Source organism: Onychostruthus taczanowskii, unplaced genomic scaffold (assembly GCF_017590055.1).
Source record: "Onychostruthus taczanowskii isolate IOZ18803 unplaced genomic scaffold, ASM1759005v1 scaffold24, whole genome shotgun sequence".
NCBI classification, from domain to species: Eukaryota; Metazoa; Chordata; class Aves; order Passeriformes; family Passeridae; genus Onychostruthus; species Onychostruthus taczanowskii.
Genome location: NW_024499684.1, coordinates 7,940,029 through 7,960,459, shown reverse-complemented (window position 1 = coordinate 7,960,459; position 20,431 = coordinate 7,940,029). Strand labels below are relative to the sequence as shown.

Below are 20,431 nucleotides of genomic sequence, written 5' to 3'. Positions count from 1 at the left end.
TCTCCTCCCAGTCAGCCCAGCAGTCATTTCTCTTTTCACTTTCTTTCCTAACCATCATTTATTTCCTTCTGCGTGAGTTTACAGGCAAGAGGCACCGGTCTCCCCCTCTCTCTCCACCTCCTTCCCAGCCATGTGACTGAGCACTCCCTGCACCAAGTGAAACTTTTCAGTCTCAGGGAAGCTCGGCTCGCTCGGCAGCGGCTCCCGGGGAGAAGCAGCGCCCTCAGGAGAGCCCGCAGCCCGCTGGCCATGGGGAGGAGCGCTCGGCAGCTCATCTCGCTGACCCTCGCCTGTGGTGAGTAACAGCATCATTTCTACCTGAAAAACGGGACATTATGTCGCTTCGGTTTCCTTGCAGTCAGGACAGCACCCAACAGACTCAAAACTTTGGACGGTTTTGTTGCTAACACTAAGGGGGCTTTCAGTAAAGTCCCACTGCCAAGAAATAACCATACCTGCTGTTCTTTGCAGCTGGTATACCCTTGGTTTGATACACTTAGTGTATCAAACTATGTGGTGCTATACACTTAGTCTTTGATGTTTTCTTCTGTCTTTTCCCTTGAACTCTTGTGGTGGCATAAACTCTGTGTGAAGGAGTCAGCTCAAAGCATTGTTAGAAGCAGACTTTTCTGGCTTTGCTTTTCATAATTAAAAATAATTTCCAGATCTGCACATCTAACTGAAAATCCTGAGTGAGACAAGCAGGAAAGAAAAAACTAAGGAAGCAGTGCTCAGGTCATTAATTTATCTGCATTGAGAGATGCAGAGCAGGATTAGAAAAGCAGGAATGAGGCTTGGAGAAGGCTGGGGCTTCTCTCAGTGACAAACCCCCTCAGAGTCACCATCTGATCCTTAATGCTGCTCTGTGAAAATCTGGGGAGCCATACACATGAAGGACATCTCTCAGTCACTGCTCAACACCTGCAGGAGCACTAAATTTGCCTGGTGAAGAGGACAAAATGTGATACAATCTGTGGAATGGCCAAGGGTTTGAGGTTGCTGTTGGGTGGGTTTTGCCATCAGCACATGGGGATCACACAAAGAACAACCCTGTCCCCCTCCCAGTCCATGAGCAGGGAAAGTGTCCAGGGACTTAACCACAAGCAGTTCCTGTTGTATCTCTCTGCTTTCCCATGCCTGCTTCATAGCCAAAGTCTGCTGAAATAGCCCCAAAACATAGAGATGAAAGGGAGAGCAAGATCAGAGTGGGTAGCAACACTAATAATTCAGTGGTCAGCAATCACTTTTTAACAGAAAGCACTTGTTTCCTCTGTTCTTTACCTGATTTTGATCTTTCCTTTAATAATTTGTTGTGATGTTTTATTAATGTCACAAAGTCAAGTCTTTCTATGCAGACAGGGAATGAAACATAATTAGTGCAGAACAAAACTGCTGGGCAATTGAACAGATGAGTGTGGTTAGATGAAAAGGGGAAAAAAACCCTCAGCAGGAGTTTCTATCACACACCCCAGCACAGGATGAGAAATGGCACAGCCAAGCCACAGCACAGAGCACTCAGCTTCCCACCATAACACCTGGGAGCAGAGCAGTGATGTTCCTGGTGACCAAAACTTGTCACCAAGCATAAAAAAGGGATCTCCAGGCCCAGACTGGGAACAGTGAATTTCTGAGAACTGTACTGGTCCATTTCTGGGAGTTTTGTTCTGGACCACTGCAAGGAGGCTGTCAGGGCTCTCACACAGCCCTCAGCATCTGTTACACACAATTTTGGTGCTGAAGTGAAACAAAGGGACTGCAGCTGCTTGCTCCAAGAAGATGCACCCCAGGACACTTGCATCCCTCAAGCAAAATGTTGCTTGTATGAAGTTTTGAGTTGGCTTTATAGGAGGAAAAAAAAAAAAAAAGAAAAAAAAAAGGGAAAAAATGAAAAAAACTACTGGGGGATGCAGAGCTGCCACTCCTTATGTTTCTGTGGCCTGTTCTGCTGTCAGAGCCACAAAAGGCTGTGCTGGGGGGTTTGTACTCACAGCTGCTTTCGGAGTGCTGCCAGGCTCCCAGAGAGGAACATGGCCATGCTAAGGAGCCTGGAAGCCTTCCCAGCCTCAGCTGGAGGGCAGATCAGGGACCCCATGGTCCCACCTGCCCCTTCACACAGCAGGGCCACCAAGCCACCTCCAGCAGCCACCCAAACACAGCCAGTGCCAATGGGTGCAGCTGCAGAGAGATCCCTGCCCATCCCCGGGAGCTGATGTGGCCAAATGCCTTTTGGGAAGACCAAGCCAATGGATTTAGCAGTGTGGCCATCATGCACTGGCAGAAGCCCCAAAATGCTTGGGGGAACAGTCTGGTAGTCACACAGTGAGCAAGAGCCACGGGCCGTTCCAAAGACATTTCTGGCTTTGTCCCTCAGGTCACCCTGTCCGGCTGAATAATGAAAAATACTTGGGTTGAAATGACCTTTTGAAGAGTTTTATTTAAAAGCTATGGGTGGCATTCTAATGTCACTTCAATAATACTTCTTTCTACATCTGTGTTACCTGGTCAGTAATCAAAACCAATCTGTGAACTGAAAACTAAGACCTACAGACAATTTAGGGCTCGTGTAAATTTAAATATGGATTGCTTCACAGTCTTAGAGGGGAAGAAAGAGTGAAAACTGCAACTTCTTCTTTCTTGTTTTTATCATGCTGATACACTTGGATGCAGCTACCCATAACTGGTGCATGGTAACTGCTCTGGCTTTCCCCTGGCCCCACAGAAGGAGATCAGTCATCTGATTAACAGCTCTGCATCAGCTGTGGCAAAGCTTAGGGAAAAGAGAGAAAATTAACTAAAGTATCGTATGAATTATGCATTTTTAGGTTCATTTTGAGAAAAAAACACAATATTTTTGAGGTTTTTCAACTGTCTCAAGTTGCATTTTGATGGTAATACCTAAAGCTGGCAGTCAGGTGTATTCTGTACAGCTCAGAGTGAAACCCAGGCAATTTTAGGAGTAAGGTGTATTTACATCTGCATTTCTGCTCTTCTCCAGCATAGCCATTTTTAAGGGAAAAATGGTAAGGTAAGGGTTAAGATCTGTGCATCTGCTCGTTTCTTTTATTTTTATCTTGAATTTGATTCAAAACCCAGTAAGTTTTATTATTCTTACTTAGTTTATATGTATCTGAAAATTGCTAGATTTTGTGAATTCAGCTATTATTGAAGATCTCTGTTCATGATGAGTGGCAATAAATAAATGAATAAATGGAAGAACTTGTGAGATTTCAGCCATTTTCATCCTTAATGTGCCTCTGGCCTTAATCTATCCTGAAATTCTAATCTCAGCAGCCTTCCTGCCATGAACTTGGACACTGATTCATGAGAAATTTCTTTGAAGGAACCAGTGGACAGTGAACTCAGACATGTGGAGCTGTACTGCTGGGAATATGAGCTATCTTGGACTTCTGGATCCCTTCTGCCTCCAAACTGGAGAATTTATCTCTGTCCTCCCACTAATTTAGGCAGTAAAGCATTTAACTACCTGTACCTTCATGAACATCAAAGAATTCACATACATCAGTGATTTATTTCTTTAACTCGACTTTGTCTTTCCAGAGTCTTGTTGCACACTCACAAAGACTTAAGCAGGAGAGTTGGGACATTCAAATATTCTACAATGTACTTTCCCACTTTTTGTTCACTTCTGTATTTACATTTAGGAGCCAGATATTTTTTTTTCACTTCTGCAAGGGACACATTTTTGTAAATGTTATTAGGTGGAATCATAATTTTGGTGCTGAAACTATTTCCTGATGTGGTCTAAAATGCTCCTGGATGCTGCACCCTGATTTTTTTTTTCTCATTTCTGAAAGCCAATCACTTAGAGGGAGGTCTTTCTTTGGGTTCTTCCAGGAGGAAGAACTCCAGGGTTCAAGCTGACATGGCTACAACAAAATTAATACCTGGAATTTCCCTGTTCCCAGACTGGTTTCCCAGACTTGTGAATCACTGTAAGACCATGGCACTGCCTCACTTCCTTCCCACACACAGACACATCCCCATTCCCTACACTTTGTTGGTAAGAAACCAACAACCCCTTTGGCTGCTGCACCCACTTCATCTTCCTTACAATTTGCTTCCAGCAAATCCTGCTGAACTAGTGCCTGCAGGGAATTCTTGTGCTTCCTGGGGATTGTGCAAGGTCTGGTTCCTCAGTGTGTGGAGAGCTGGGAGCCAGTGTGCTCCCCTGGAATGGGAATACTCAGAAGTGTGAAGCTTGGGGGGTGGTGCCTAGCTGTGGATAGTCCTACAGGGTGTCTGCCTTCACTCTCCTATCATGACTGGAGCCAAATGAAGAGTGAAATTGTATCACCCATTTGATAACAAAGTGCAGGTATGTTGTGGTTATCAACATAAAAATGAAATGTAAAGGTTTCTAGACTACTGACTTTAGTTTCTTTGCAGCATTTTCCTCCTGCTTTGCTGAAGTGGCCCTGGGGGTCGAACTGTCTCCAGAAACCACATCCTTCCACCAAATGGCTACTTCTGCTCAGCCACTTTCCCTTTATCATTCTTCACCCCATCAAAGCACCGCAGTTCATTTTACCAGCACAGGCCCTCTTCAAACAACACCCATGGGCCACAGAACAGCTGAGCAGACAACGGAGCAGCTCCAGGCAACATCAGCTGCAGGCCAGCACACGGCAGCCCAGGCAGGAGCAGGCACTGTACCCACAGCCCCTGCAGACAGCCCCGGCCCCGGCCGGGCCACCACCCCGGCGATGCCCTCGCTTACAGAGGTGGTCAAGAACACCACCACTGCCCCTGTGTCCTCCACCAGGCACGGCAAGGGACCACGTGTGACCACAGGAACTGCGGCAGTGGCCACCAACACCTCCCTGAAGCACGAGACAGCGAGTACCCCGGGGGCAGCTGCCACCTCCGCCTCGGCAGCCCCCAGCACGCCGAGGGCCGGGCCCAGCACGCGGTCACGGAGACAAACAGCAGCCACTGGTGCTCCAACAGCCACGGCCGTGACCAACACAACAGGCACCCATGCAGGGACACAAACAGCCCCCACATCCCCTGCCAGCACAGCGAGACCCCCTCCCACCCCACAGCCCTCTGCCATCCCCACAGGCACCTACACCGTTTCTGATGGCAACAGGACCTGCGTCAAAGCCGTCATGGGTCTGCAGCTGATGGCCCGAAATACACAACAGGTGAGGTGGAAGCTGAGCTTTGTAGTGACTTCATTCATTAGCTGGAGTTTATTCTTCCTCTTTCCAAGCCATTTTCAGAATTAGCTTCTATGATCAAAATAAGTGGTTTGCTGCCAGTCTAAGGCCCCTTGTGTGCCACAGCATCTCTGCTGCTGTACCCCTGCTGGCCTGTGTGATGATGATGCCAAGGGGATGTAAAGGTGCTTTCTTACTTCAGTGATATTTGTGGGAGCAATGCTGGGGCAGGGGATCAGCCTGCAGGGTTATTTGTGCTTCCCACAGTGGGAGGTTAGTTAAAATCAGAACTGACTTCAGGTAAGAGCTTGACTTTGTGAGTTGCAAGGAAAGCAGAAATTGCCAGTTCACAGACTGGGATTTAGAGGTAGGCTGTCCTGAAGCTGATGTATGGACATTTTAGGATCATGGGAGCTGCCAGGTCCTGAAGAGCTGCTCCTCTCTCCTAGAAGTGATCCACTGAGAATGTTTCAGCAAAAGATGCCATACAACCTGAAATGGCCATTGTGTCCCTCAGGATTAAGGTTTTGTTGCCTCCATTAATACACCATACGGAGCCACATCCTCAGGCCCTGGAGTTCTTATGCCATCCCTGTTACAAATACAAATACTCATGTTTGATGTCTGAATATTTCTAAAATAGGAAAAGTGACTGATGTTGGTAAAGGTAATTTTCATCCCTTGTCCTGGCAGAAGCCAGGAAGGGAGCAGGATTCCCAGCCTCACCAGACCATAGTGAGATGTTGATAATAACATAAGGTACTCCCTCTTTGTGAATTACCACTCATACTCACCTGACTCTGCCTGAATCATATCAGTTCACTGAATGAACAGAAACCAGATATTTTCTGCCAGCTTAATGCACTGGAACAGCTCAGTGATGTGTCAGACAACCACCAGTGCTGGTTTATAAGTGGGGAACAACCCTGGCAGGTAGAGGTTCGGCTGCCACCACCACTAGCCTGTTCATTCAGCCATGCAGAGCCTGTCTGGGGGCATAAAAAGGGCAAATCTCTGCATGTTTTGAAGTTATTAAATCTCTGCATGTTTGCTTTCATTCATCAGCAGTCCTGCAATGTCTCTTTTCTCTGCAGGAGCAGATGGAATATGTGACTGTTAACCCAAATGCGACAAAGATATCTGGAAGCTGTGGGATGGTGCAGTCTGAGCTGAACTTAACTTTTAGTGGAGGATTTGTAAACATCAACTTTGTAAAGGTAATTGTTGCATTTAGAAGGAAGGAGTCTTTGGGACTGGAAACCAAGAACAAAGCAAAGATGCCTTTGATCCAGCTTGAGCTGTGGGAAAAGGCATTTTATCTATCTCTGTGCTTATTTTACATCTGAATATAAGGCATGGTTACTCCTGTTCCTCCCAAGGGGCTAGAACCACAGGACCATGGTTTAATTAATTTAGATTGGAATATACCTCTGGAGGCTGCCTGGTGCAATGTCATGCTCACAGTACAACTGTGGCTTCAGTGTTAAATCAGGTCTGTTTGAACTTCCCATTTGGAAGGGAAGGGTAAGCACAGTACTCTGCCATCCTCTGACAGAAGGTGCCAGAGAGCAGCGTTAAAGCTGCCCATCAAGCAACACGAAGTCTAGGAATAACCAAGCAAAATCTGAGTCTCTTTTTTACATAGGTAAAAGTCTCATAGGAGGGGAGGTCAGATCTGCTGTTTGCATTGGAGTGGTGCAGAGAGAAAGGGTTTGGGACTGGAGTCCCTGTGCAGGAACAAGGTGTGCTGGCAGCTCTGACTCATTGTCAAGTTGCTCTCAGCCATTTGCATCCCATCTCAGGTTGTCAAATTCAAAGGACAGCCTGTGCAGATTTAAGTGCCCAGGAGCCATGACACATCCGTGGCTGAAGGAGTCTAATTTCATCTAATTTCTGAGTGAAAAATTCCAAACAAGTGAACCACAACAGCAAAATTGTAGGTAAGTGGCCTTAAAATGCACCATACCAGGGAGAACCATAAACACACACAGAAACTTGGGCAAGATGAGAGATCCTGCTTTCACAGTGGGAAACTGAGCTTTGTTTTTGACATTGTATCTATTAATTCCATGTTCCCCACTGGGGCCACATCACATGCAGGTGTGGCATTAACACAAGCTACCAAGAGTGCTGTAGCTTTTACAAGCACAGGAGAAAATCCCTGAGTGCAGCCATCCTCTTGCTAAATCAGGCATTTGCACATTTTGGGAGGCAGCACTATTTACCTGAAAGCTGTAAGGGCTGGGTGATGATGCCAGCAGAGGTAAAACAGAACTAACACTATACTATATATTACTATATAACACTAATTGTGTATAAAGTCATTAATGGGCATGGAGGAATGGGCAGGAACACAGCACAGGCTGGATTCCATCAAACTCTGGCAGGTGTAATGAATATCAAGGCCATGTCCTGGAGCTCCACAGCAGCTGAGAGCTGCATCTGGCCATCACTGCTGATCTGTGTCCTTCAATTAATCAAGTTAAATGTCAGTCTTGCTGCCTGGTTCCAAGCTCAAATTAGAGACAATTAAGAAAATTACAAATGGTTAATCAGTCATTTTCATAGAAAGTCCAAGAGAGAACAGCAAATTATACCCCACATGTTTCATTAATTCTTGAACAGAAAAAAATATTTTGATTAGTACTCATCTTTATTTTAGCTTATGGCTAAAAGTTTTCTAAGAGCTACAGAGGAAAAGTAAGGTAAAAAATGAAGGAGCTCTTTCAAAACAAAGGATCAGTTCAGACTCTTTGAGTGTTTGCTTTAAATGTGTGCTTCCTGCAACAAGAGGAGCATTTTTGGTCTTACAAGAATCCTTAGGGAAAGGCTGGGGATTCAAGTACCCATGAAAGCCCCCAGGTTGCAGCAGTGCTAAGGAGAGTGATGTGAACCTTTAGGAGGTGCTTGACCTGCCTTGCCCTGAAAAAGGTGGTTTTTGGCACAGCATTAGACAATGCACCCTCCACTTAAAGACAAGCCTCAAGAGCATAGCAGGGCTCAGCTTGGACTGCTTTGAAATTCAAGTTACTAAGAAAACAGTTTGCTGCTGGCTTTTTGTGTTTGGTCCCCACAGCCTCTCTCAGTGCTTTGAAGCAGGAGTGCTCCAGCAGTGGCACTTGTGGCTGTCCCTGTGGGAGAGGAGCTGGCTCGAGCCCCAGGGCTGGGGTGCCAGAGGAGAGGGGCTGGTTCAGTGCTCGCCACTCCAGCGGCCTCTGCAAAGGGCTTGAGAAAAGGAAGTTGTGTAACCAACCCACAAGATGTGAAGTAGGAGCAGGTGTTTTCCCCAAGCAAAGTTTTTAACCGTGGCCAAACAGAACAAAGCACTGCCACCCAAAAATGGTCATATTTATGTCTTAAGTTCGAATAGTGCTGAGAACCTCTTCTCTGGTGCATTTCTTTCTTCAATTTTCCCACTCCATCCTAGAGGTGCACAGGAGACATTCATGCCATTTACCCACCAGCTGCACACATGAATCCCTGTGTGCCCACAGCAGGAATTAAACAGGGTAGCAGGGCTGCTGCATGAGGCATCACATTTTACTCCAACACTGCTCCCAGGGAGAAGCTCCCAGGGCTGGCTCTCGCCCTGTGGCACTCCGGGGGAGAGCAGTGTCCAGGCTGCACCAGGGTTTCAGGGCACATGCAGGCAGGACACCTGGCTGGAAATTTTGGCCTGTGCTGTTGTGCCAGGTGCTTTCCATGTCAGCAATCTTCCTACTATTGGTTATCACAAGTGTCTGATGAGTGCCCAGCTTGAGCAGTTTGTGTAAAATGACACCTTCATGGCCCCGTTTCACTGAACTGAACAGAACTGGTGATGCAGCTGAGATTTGGAAAAGAAAAAATACATCCAAGAGAGTTGGTTCTTGGGTCTCAAAGGTGATGCTTTACAAAGTGTTCCTTTGGGAAATTCTTTATGACCATTTTGCTGAGGTAAGCTGTGTTTCTTTCTGCTGCAAGTATGAGCATGTATTACGAATAAAGATACATCTTCTTTTGCAGCAAGCTCCAAGTTACTCTGTGACTAAAATTGAGAGCAGAATACTGTTATCTTCTGAAGGTCAGTGATTTTAACCTGTCTTACTTTCATAATAAAACTGTTCTGGGTGTAGGATAAGCTTTCAGATCTTTAAAAGACTGGATTTTGCAACTATGTGTTTTATCAAGCTTTCCATGTGTCATTCACCTAAATCTTATGGTATGAAAATGGGAGAGGAGGGGCCTGGCTGCAGTTACATCACTATTATTGCATTTTCTTTTTGATCTCAAAAGCTTTCCCTGTCCCACTCTTTCAGAATAGAGATTACTTCAAACCTTGCCTGCTCCTATGAGAATTCTAACCTCCTCCTGCAGACTCAATTTGTTAAAATGTGATTTGAAGAAGCATCTGAAATTTTAGCCACTTTTTCAGACCTAAGCTCAGCTGAGTTGCCCATTGATAATTAAAGCACTCATTTAAAGTGTAAGAAGAATAAGTGATAGCTTATGGAGAAAGTGTCCATGCTTTAGTCACCTCTGGGACCATTTTACCTCAGGAAGATGTTGGCCCCAATGGGGTCAGTGTGGATCCTCATCTGTCTCTCTCTGGCCTCCAGGTATGCTTTACTATGCAGCCCTAAATGAGAAGCTGTTCACAACAAAGCTGGGGAATTCCTTTAAGTGTGCCAGCAGGCAAACCTTCCCCTTGGAGAAGAACTTCCAGATCCTCTTTGTTCATATGCAGCTGCAGGCGTTTGACATTGTGGGTAACCAGTTTGGAAAAGGTAAGTAGAAGGATACTTTTCCAGCCTTCCCAGATCTACAGCACTCTGGTGGCCTGATGGATGTAATCTGCTAAATTATACCCATACACATCCCACTGCTGTTTTCTCAACCTCTCCTGAGTCATTTCCAACACAGTGCTAATACCTATGGAGGATGGAAAAATATCTTTCCCCCCTCCATTTAGTACCTTCTGTTTCACCTTCTCATCAGAAATGTTCAGCTCTACAGACACAATATTCTTCTTCATGCATTTTCTCCCTGAACAAGCAGAGGTGTGTTCACCACCAGGGCACTGCCCAAACCCCAACGTGCAAAGTTCATTTCCAGGTCACTGTTCTCAATGTAGCCAGATTTTAGCTATTCTAAAAGACTCCTGATACATTGTCTACAGCTGCAGCAGCAAAACAGCCAGCTGATAAGGGGTATTTGTGAATGCAGGATGATATTTTCAGAGCAGCTGTGTCTAGACATGATGAAAAGTGCTCCTGAGGAGGGGCACAACTGGCCCACTCCCAGCTTCAGAATGAAACATGATGCTCATCTCTTCAGTTTGTCTTTTCTTGGAGAAGTGCCACAAAGAGACAATCAGGTATTGTAGTAACAGACAAAGACCAGAGAGGGGGACTCAGTGGGACCTTGTGGTCTCTTTCAAGTTGTCCTTTTTCTCATTTCTGTGGCATTTCCATACAAGAACTCACGTGCACAGAGGGGCTGACCAGCTCTCCAGCCCTTCAGATTCAGCAATAAGACATTTTCTATTCTGCCACTTGTTTTTCTGCATGCTTACAAAATACTGCCCCTGTATTCTTTTTAATTTAGACCTGTCTTTTGACTCAGTTTGACTCTCTGACCAACTCTTCTTTTGTTAGGTCACCATTTTTGTTACCTTTTTCCATTCTAAAAGGAATATAATGGGAAACAACATTTGGGACTTTTTAAAGACATGGTTCTTCTCCACACTGAAAATCCCATCTATGCTCTCATTCTATGGAAATTTTTTTCATGGGATAACAATGAGCTGGAAGAACCCATGGGATCCCATCTGGTCCCTGCATTCCCATTCAAATGTGTACAATGAATGATATTACTTATGGGATTAGGTACAGTCTCACTTCTAGGAGAGACTCAGCTAGAAGGATGCTCTCTGTTTCTCCCTCTCTCTCTCCAAGTCAGACTAATCTCTGCTAGTCAATACCACATACAAATTTAAATTAGTCTTACTCTTAATCAGAGAGCTGAGAAAGCAGCTCCCACCTCTGAAATAATTCCCCTGTGGCTATAAAACAGTCATGAAACTGTTGTGTATTGGCTTCATGTGCAAATTCTGAAAGAGAAAATCCCCAGTGAAGGAATGACTAAACATCACCAGCCTCCTCCCCTCAAGACTGATAGTTTCACTTCTGTTGCTCCTGATTTGCTTATCTTTAAATGGGGAAGAAAAAGAAAACATTAATGGTCATTGGTTTCAAGTTCCTAATGATTTTGTAGAGATTAGAGCAGTGTTGTATCAATAGCTTGATCTGTTTGAGTCTAGAAATCTGCAACAGAGCCTTCTGTATTTCATTGTATCAGGAACAATTTCTACAGTTCATAGAGTTCATTCCTTCATTCCCAATGTTTCATCAAAGCAAAATGGCCAATTCAAACATCTTTGGCTTTTACAACTCTTAGATGCAAATACTTTTCAGCTCATTTAACAGCAGGTTACATTAACCAGACAGTGCTTTTAAAAGGCAGCCTCTAATAGAATGCTCATGCCGCTGGCTTTGTGGCATTGCATCACCATCTGGATTAGAGCAGAAAAGGATCAGACTTTGGGAAGGACCATGTGGAGGCTCTGGAGCTGTGATATGATGTCATGGACGCCACATGTTCCCTGGGCTTATTGCCCACTGACAGAATAAAATTCCCATGGGGGAAAAGCCCAAGCCAAGCTACAACCTGTGCCAGCACAGTCATGGAATAAGAGTCAAGGTTTCTATCTCCAGGCACTAGCAAATCCTGCCTCAGGACAGTCGCAGGGCGTGAGGGGGCACAGGGTGTCAGATCTCCCTCGTATCCTGCTATAAACTGGATTTGCTGCTGAGCTGGGATGTGCAGTGGGGTTTAGCTGTGGGGTTTAGCTGACCACGCTGCCCTGCTTAGAGAACAGTTTGCTCTGCAGTTGTCACTCACAGCAGCATGACAGAGGTCTGTCTTTCCCTGGAGCACGAGGAAGATCATTCCTGTAGATCTGATGGGAGATGTAGGTCTGATCCAATTCTGGGATAACACATTAGTGGTCATTCCCAGAAGTTGCCTTCACTCCCAGGACTACACTTGTATTTTGAATTTGAGGTTGATCCTGCCATTGTAACTGGGTAAATTTTCCATTTCTGTCAGTGGCCCACATGGTACAGTCTCTCCATAGGAAAGCTACCAATTTACTTCATTCTGGAAGTTCACTTTAAAGTAATAAGAGTCTGTTTAATCAGAGGATGATTTGAATATTCATTTGGGTAGGAATTGGCTGAGGAAGCCAGAATTTGCCCTCTCTGTAACTAAGAGGTATGTCTGGAGTGGTATCTTTAGATGGTCCTTCAAAGATATGATTTGTGTCTGATATCATCATATGTACAACAGAATTGCAAAGGTACTGCTAAAGCAACTCCCTGGACTGTGTCCAAGGCTTCTGCCTTTCTAATGTCTGAGTCTTCTGAGTTAGCCACCATTATCTACAAACACTCTGAATTAAACAGAGAGAAAATTAGAATTTGATTTTTCTTAGAAAACACTGACTTTACAAGAATCCCCACTGGACTAGTGATGTGCTGGACTATGGGCTTCTGTCCCTGGCCTGATCCTCTTCACTGGGAAGGAGCAGTCAGATGTCACACAGGAGCAGTTTTTGACCTTGCAGGATGTCTTGCTCTTTATTTTCAGGCTGGCACTTTGTATTGTGATGCTCCCCATCTGCTTTTGGAAAGAAAGGCCCTGCAGTGTGTGTGCTGAGTGGTGAAACAATTCCTGCAGATCTGAGGGAGAAGAGCCACTCTCCAGGAAAGCACAGAGCTGCTGTAGAAGGGGCAAGGATGGTTTTCTTGAGATAAGGCTCATCACAGATAGAAGTGTAGTAAGTATAGCTCAGGAAAAAGAAAGGGAAAAAAAAAAAAAAAGAAAGAAAGGTTTTGAGAACTTCTGACTTGTATTTGCCAACTTTACTGGAATAGAGATGTACAGTTTAGGAGTATGGTGTTCTGCTGTAACATTCTCTGATCTCCTTTTCCTTTCAGAAGAAGAATGTTTTCTTGATAGAAACGGCAGAGTAGCTCCCATTGCAGTGTGCCTGTGTATCCTGGGATTGTTTGTCATTGTGTTTGCCACCTTCCTGATCTCCAGGAGGAAGCCACAGAGAGGATATGAACGCATCTGAGGTGCCCCTATGATTCCAAGTGTGTGCAGCAAGCAGAGAAGTCACAGGAGTTTTTGCTTCTGCCTGGCAATCTCTCTGCCCTGAAGCCACATTTTTAAGTGAGATGACACTGTGTGTTTACAGCTAATGAATGTTTCTGGAAGGAGTTCTTTTAAGGTGGGAAGGAGAGAACTCACACCTTCTGCTTTAGGCTATTCTTAGCATCTAATTTAGATGTAGTCCAAAATGAGGAGCCTAAATTCTCTCTGTTGTCAACAAAGGAGGTCATTCAGATCACTTAAGCCATATTCCTAAAAATAGCTTAAAGCAAGCAGTATCACTAACTCCCAGAAAATGCATCAGGTTTGTTAATGATGGTGTTCAGATTTATCAAAAGACCTCAGTCTGACCTTCAGGTGAATAAATCTGAGGCCCACAGCTACAGACAACCCTGCTAAGTGAGAGCTCACTGAAAGCTTTTTCAGAACATGGTGTGTGCCAAAATCTCAGGGGAATTGTCAGTGTGACTCCACTCACAAGCAAGTTCTCACCAGTCCTACACACGGTTACACTTCCTAAGCTCCTGGGGTTCTCCCTCTAAGCCCTTTGCAAAGACAGAGTGGTAATTGTGACTCTTACCCTGGAGCTTAATATGTTCCTGGTCTTGTGAGAGCTCAGGAATCCCCCACGTGCTGTTCAGACATGGACTTGTCACAGTGACCACACTGAGCCCAAGAAATGTCCTCTGCTGGGGCAACAGGGTGGTCTCTTAATCCAGGAAGATGCCACATTCACTGGAAATGCCTGGGATTAAGTGACCATCACTGGGGCACCTAAATGAGGTCCATGAGAAGTGGAAATCCACTGATGCTGTATGATCCAGGTTTCAGTGGGAAATAAAAGCTTGCACAGACCTTGGACAAATCTGCCCAAAAGTGAGTATTCTCCAGGGTGCTCAGGGCTGAGCAGCTGGATTTTCATATGGAAATAATTTGGAGTTGCTTTAAAGCACAGTGATACACTCTGTAGTCTATTTCCTGCTGAACCAATGATGAAGGCATGAGAATAGTAATTGCTTTTGAGATTTAAGTCCAGCTCATGTTCTTTGTTGTAACAAGGAAAAGTTCCTTGTCACAAAAGATTTACATGTGCAGAAATGTGCACATACACACATACACATGTGCACATGCCACACAATCTGCTCACTGAAGCAAATGATATCAAGATGATAAGAAATTATGTACAAAAACATTTGCAAAAGAGAAGATAATATTAATAAGAACACACTTCCTCCAAGGAGTTAGGATAATGGCTTAAATTTTACTAATAAAAGCTTGGCCTGGAAAAGGACTGTGAAATGGCTCTCATTAAACAAAAGAAAGACTGAAGTCATAAGCAAAAATGCCTTGACAGTTAAATCTGTATCTAAACAAAAAGGAAATGCTGGGAGTTAATTAATTTCTATGAATAATGGCCCAAATCCTGCGCAGTTATTAATGGTGATGAAACTTCACTGGATTTTCACTGGATAAAATTGATGGTTATGTCATGTCAGATATTCGCTTAAGTATTTAAAAAATAGTTTTGGTATTTTACTAGTATTTCACTAGTAAAGTGCAAGTTTACTTATTTAAAGTAAACTTCATTGCAAGTTGACTTATTCAAATGAAGAAAGAAAAGAAATTTTTCCGTTCTATGAATTAATTAGAGATGTTGGTCTGTGTGAAGCAGGAAACATGGCCATACGGCTCTATAATCAGTATAATATGTAGCTGTGGAAGTAATTAACATTCTCTAGAAATGTTCCCTTTGAGTCTGAATGAACCAATAAATAAGAAAGATAAAGACAATTTTGAAGCACTTTTACACTTGGAGAAACATCAGAACCAGCTGTGAGCTCAGGAACAGCTGAATACATTTATAAGATAAAGTAGCACAAGAAATAGGACACCAAACTGTCAAGCCTTGAATACAGACACCATGATTTGGACTGTATTCAGTTGAATACTCAAATTAAAATGTAAGTATTTCTATTATTCTTTTGCAAAAGGGCTCCAGCACTGTTCATAATGCTTAGTGAGCTTTATTGAGCTCATTCTCCCTTCCTCCTTTCTCCCTTAGCAGACAAAGCAGCCTCTGGACTCAGACCGTGGGCCTAGTAAGATCCCTCTAATTCTCAGGGTTACTTAATCCTATGAATCTGTTGCTTAGAAAGCAGATTTTTATACTCAATTAAAGCATTCACCTTTTTTTAAAAAATGAGATGTCTGGGAGGAAAGGTAAATGGACGAAGGCCTTCCATTTGAAAATGAGCATGTGCCTGCAGTAGGGATGTCACTGTCCCAGTCTGCTACATGTGGCCATTTTAACAAAAGCTGCCTAAAAAGCTCAGCATGTGGTCTGGCCTAAGCTGTTCTGCCCAGGGATCAAACATCCTTCCCTTGTCAAAGCTGAGTCCCATTTCACGTGTTCTTTGGGTTGCTGGATTGTGTGATCTGTGTTACTTCTACTGACATGGATATAGCATTTGCTTGTTCTGTTCTGAAAATTTGTTTTATGTTAATATTCAGTCATTTAAAATAGTCTGATATCAGCATGAGGACAGAAAAGAGTTACTAATGACTGCTAATACTGTGGTTAATATTGTGACAATATTGTTAATACTGGCCTTTTTACTAGTGATGCACGAATAATGTTTTTCCCCATAGTTTTTTTTTTTTTTTTCCTACAGTGAATCAACACGTTGGTATTGAACAATGTTTGGATTCAGATTTACCTTATTTGTTCTTATGCTTTTTCTTGCTGTTTTTGTTTTCTTGCTAACTTTTGTTTTTATTTTTATGAAGCTGCATTCTGCCATTTGTACATGAATGATACTCTGGGCTTGCTCTAACTGGCACCGGTGAAGTGCACGTGGTGCAAACCAATGAAATGATTGGATGCTCCCAGGAAATGCTGCCAACATGCAGCAAAATTAATCCAATGGAGTTAGTGCTTTACAGCAGTAGAGTATCCATTGGAGAAATCCTTACTGCATCAGGAGATCCCAGCCTTGAAGTGCAACCTTCCTCTCAACTGTGGCCCAGCCTGCATCCCATCACCTCCATCCCTGATCCCAAACCCAACCAGCCTGCAGCAGGGATGTGTCAGCATAGCAGGGAATGTTGCCTCTCCAGATTTAATGCTGAATTAGAGTCAGACAGCCCAGCTGCTCCCTGAGCTGCCATGTGCAGCTCTAAAAGCTGATGCCCATATTTATTTTCCACCAGAATATAGGAATATATTTAGCTGGCACTTTTTTACCTAATGGAGTGGCTTTGAGGTCTCCCTCCTACTGGGAAGACTCTGTAGGGTAATTCCTCTTGGTGTTGCCAGACTTGCTCTTTTAAACATCTGGTCTGAGGAAGTATCTTGAGCAAAAAGTCCCTAAAAGAACATCATACAAAAGGAGGATATTTGATGAACTGCTTGCATGCTAGGTGGGCTGTAATGGCCATAGCATGGAGCAGCAGGGCAGTTCTGTCTGCTGTGGGAGGAGACAGTTCTGCAGCTGGGTCCCAGAGTGACTCAGCAGCCCCAGCTCACTTCTATCCCCCAGCTGCAGGCTCAGACCAACCCAGCCCTGAGCCAGAAGGTGCTGATCAGGGTGATGTGATGCATCCACCAGGGAAGCAAGGCTTCTGTGCAAGCGTCTGCTGGTCGGGAGGTGGTGGGGCCATCACAGGGACTAGGAGCAGAGCACATCCCCACATCCTGATGGCTCCCTGGTGCTCTGCTGCAGCTCCCGTGCCAGACCATCCCCATCTCTGCACACCCAAGGCAAAATGAGGGTATCCCAGAAACACAATGATGTCACACTTAGACAAGTCACTGAGGAGTTTAAAAAGCAGGGTTTAATTTGTTTCAGTTCTTTCTGTTCTCTGATGGACAAGCACAAATTAAGAAACAGCTGTTAATTCAGTTGAAAGAGGAAGGGAGATTAGATTGGCATCTTGAGTACAACTTGGCTGATCACTTCTAGCTTGCTATAATGTAAGGCTGCTAAAAATAACTTGCTATGAGAAGTAAGATATGCTCTTTATTTTTCTATTATTGGTGTTTCCATAATAAAGGCTGTATTTAATCATTACAGTGTGCAATGATTTTATCTCTGAAATGACTGAGTCTCACATGTTGTGCTCTTCATGAAGCAAAGATTGTTAGTTGGACTGCAGGAAAGCAGAAGACATGGTAAAGATGGGGGAGAAAAAACAAGTCTGCTGCCAGCAGCTGATTGAGGAACTTGGCTGTTGGAGAAGTGCCAGTGAAGGCAGCAGTGAGGCTGCAACTTCCCTCAGGGATAAAATACCAGAAATATGCTTCACTTCATTTCTGGTGTCAGTGCACATCCCTAGATGATGGATAATTTAATGTCAAAAGGTGAAAAGTTTGCAAGCCCCTTGATTTGTCCTTCAGAAGAAAAGCAGGGCTGCCTGGAGAGCAGGGGCAGATTGCTCTGCCCTTTGGCACTTGCTTGGCCTGGTACAATGTTAAATTTGATGCCAGGCTTGCACCTATTTAGTGGCAAGATTCCTTACTTCTTCATGTTTTAGAAACTGGGCTGGTAAATACACAGTTGTGTGTGTGAAGTAGGCCTTCAAAGGCTGCTGGTGTTTCAAAATTCTTTCTTGACAAGGTTTAGTGGCAGATGGAGGAAAAGTCAACTATTTTGCTTAAAGGCAAAAAATCCCCACCTATGAGTCACACCCTGGACTGTCCCAGAGGCTCAAAGGTTTGGAATTAATTGAAGAAACCTTTGCATCAGAATATTTAGAAGAAAAAAGGAGGTGTATTTTTTAAGCATCAATTTGAGCAAAATAACAAGCATGAGAAGTGAAAGATTTCTGTGGAGTTAACCCTTTGTGACTAAGGTGACAAGACTTGGACACTACACTTTTTTCCTCACTTTTTCAGTCCGGGGTTGTGGCCATTGAATGTCAACAAGGCAGGGGAATGTGAGTCTGAAGTTTATCTGCCACAGCAACATAACACTGCTGGGCTTTCATCAGCAGCTGGGCTTTCCCAGCCAGCCACAAAATGTCACAAAACATATGTTTCTCTTTGTGAGTCTTATTGCCTATGGAACTGGTAGATCTCAAGTATTTTATGAAATTATAAACTAACAGACTCAGATTCTTACTTAGCTCTTTGTTCACAATTTTAGATAGGAGAAGATGCATTTCCAACATGCAAAACCAAAACAAATGGCTGTTGGGAAAAAGGAAGGTGTTCAATATGAGTCAGGATATCTGTGTCTATTAGAGACACAGATCTTGGTTTAGAACCTCAGTTTTACTGAGGCTTTCCTATATCACAAAAATGTTTGAAGATTATGAATCATGAGTCCAGCCAATGTTTAACCTCATGTTACCGAGGAATGGCTTTGTTGTCATCAGGTCAAGGAAAATGAATTCATATTTCACATTACATTTTTCACAACCTGCTTATGGAAAAATTTGTTATGAGCAAACTACTCAAACTATTAACCAAAGCATCTTTCAAAATATGCCCAGCTTCCACAATAAAATTAAAAAAAAAAAATTTGCCAACCCAACCTATCCACTATATTGGTAGGTTCACCTGAGTGCTTCCAACTATGGATGTGCACATCAAACATATTACTGGTGTCACTGAGGAAATTATTATTTCCTCATTTAAGCTTTATTACACTGTACTTTCAAACATCTGTGTGTATAGTCTGGTGATCCCGCTTGGCTTTGCAAGCCCTAAAAACCCTGCTGGCAGGATGCCTCCACCAAGAGCAGATTTGCAATGTAAATGAGTTTGCCACTTCCATTAGTTGTATTGCTAAAAGCCTCTTCTGGCACCTCTGATTTAAGTACTGTAAAAAATCTGTAGCTCTCCCCAACGTCCAACAGTTAAACTACATAAAATGCTGCCATCTTGTGTTTAGAGACAAATTAAGCAAGACCTTTTAAAAATCTGGATTACAAAAGGCAAAAGTAGGATCTACACTGTCAGCATCTTATGTTGGAGAAGACTGGATTGAAGGGATTATGGAAAAGGGGAAGCTTCACTTAATAGTTTAGTTTTTTAAATCTCATCCTTAGAGCAAGTGCTGATCCCTCTTGCAGTCAGGTCCAAGGGATGATTTCTCCAAGCTGATCCAGTGTCTGTTTAACCTTCTTGGACCTTCCAGTCACTGGTGTGAGGGGTCACCATGGCAAAGTTAAAACAGCAGGAGTGGAGCAAGCAGAGACTGCCTGCATACTGAAGATGCTCTTCATGTAAGAAACTGTTAATGCTTCAGAGTATGGACAACACTTAAGAGCTTAAACACTGCCACTATTGCAAGTGATAGCTGGTGTATTCCCGTTGTGAAAAAGCACAACAGCTTTGCTTTTCGTAAACAACAACTGGAAATACTTTGACTGTGCTGGGGCCGGGCAGGTTCAGCAAGGCCCTGCACTGGGGTGGGCTGGGCCTTAAACAGATGGATTTGGGGAAGAAATCCTTCCCTGTGAGGATGGTGCGGCCCTGGCACAGGCTGCCCAGAGCTGTGGATTCCCCATCCCTGGAAGTATCCAAGGCCAGGCTGGATGGGGTTGGCAGTAACCTGGGCTGCAGGGAAATGTCCCTCCTCAAGTGAGCATAATGCAACGTGATGAGCTTTAAGCTCCCTTCCAACCCAAAGGAAGAAGGCTCCCTTCTTCTGTGGCTTGTGACTTGCACATCTCCAAAGCCTGAGGGAGCGGAATGGATCCTGACGGCTTTTTGATCCCCCCGCTCCGTGACCTCCTCTGCTTCAAGGCGGTTTTGATGTCCGATCTGGGGATGTTGTGTTATCCGAGGATGCCCGTGCCCTTCTCAAGCACCCTCACCTTTGTGTGTCGCTGTCCCACTACAACCCCGGATATCATTCCTGAAGGAGCACGCTCAGCTGAGTCCGTGCACCCACAGGACCGACAACCCTTCAGCGACACGCATCGTTTCACATCTAAATGAAATTTATTCCGTCTGCCCTCTCAGCGCCGGTGCCACCCAGCCCCGCCCCCGACAGCCATTTCCGCGGCTCTCCCCGAGCGGGCCCCGC

General features: G+C 44.3%; 1 protein-coding gene across 1 annotated transcript; it reads left to right on the top strand.

Annotated features, from left to right (window-relative positions):
• On the top strand, positions 1-14,957 carry LAMP3 (lysosomal associated membrane protein 3). The gene is made up of 6 exons (XM_041405860.1): positions 1-295; positions 4,408-5,165; positions 6,275-6,397; positions 9,186-9,243; positions 9,779-9,946; positions 13,220-14,957. Exons 1-6 carry the CDS (start codon positions 250-252, stop codon positions 13,357-13,359), a joined length of 1,293 nt encoding a protein of 430 aa, XP_041261794.1. The 5' UTR covers positions 1-249; the 3' UTR covers positions 13,360-14,957.
• Positions 14,958-20,431: the final 5,474 nt, after the last annotated feature.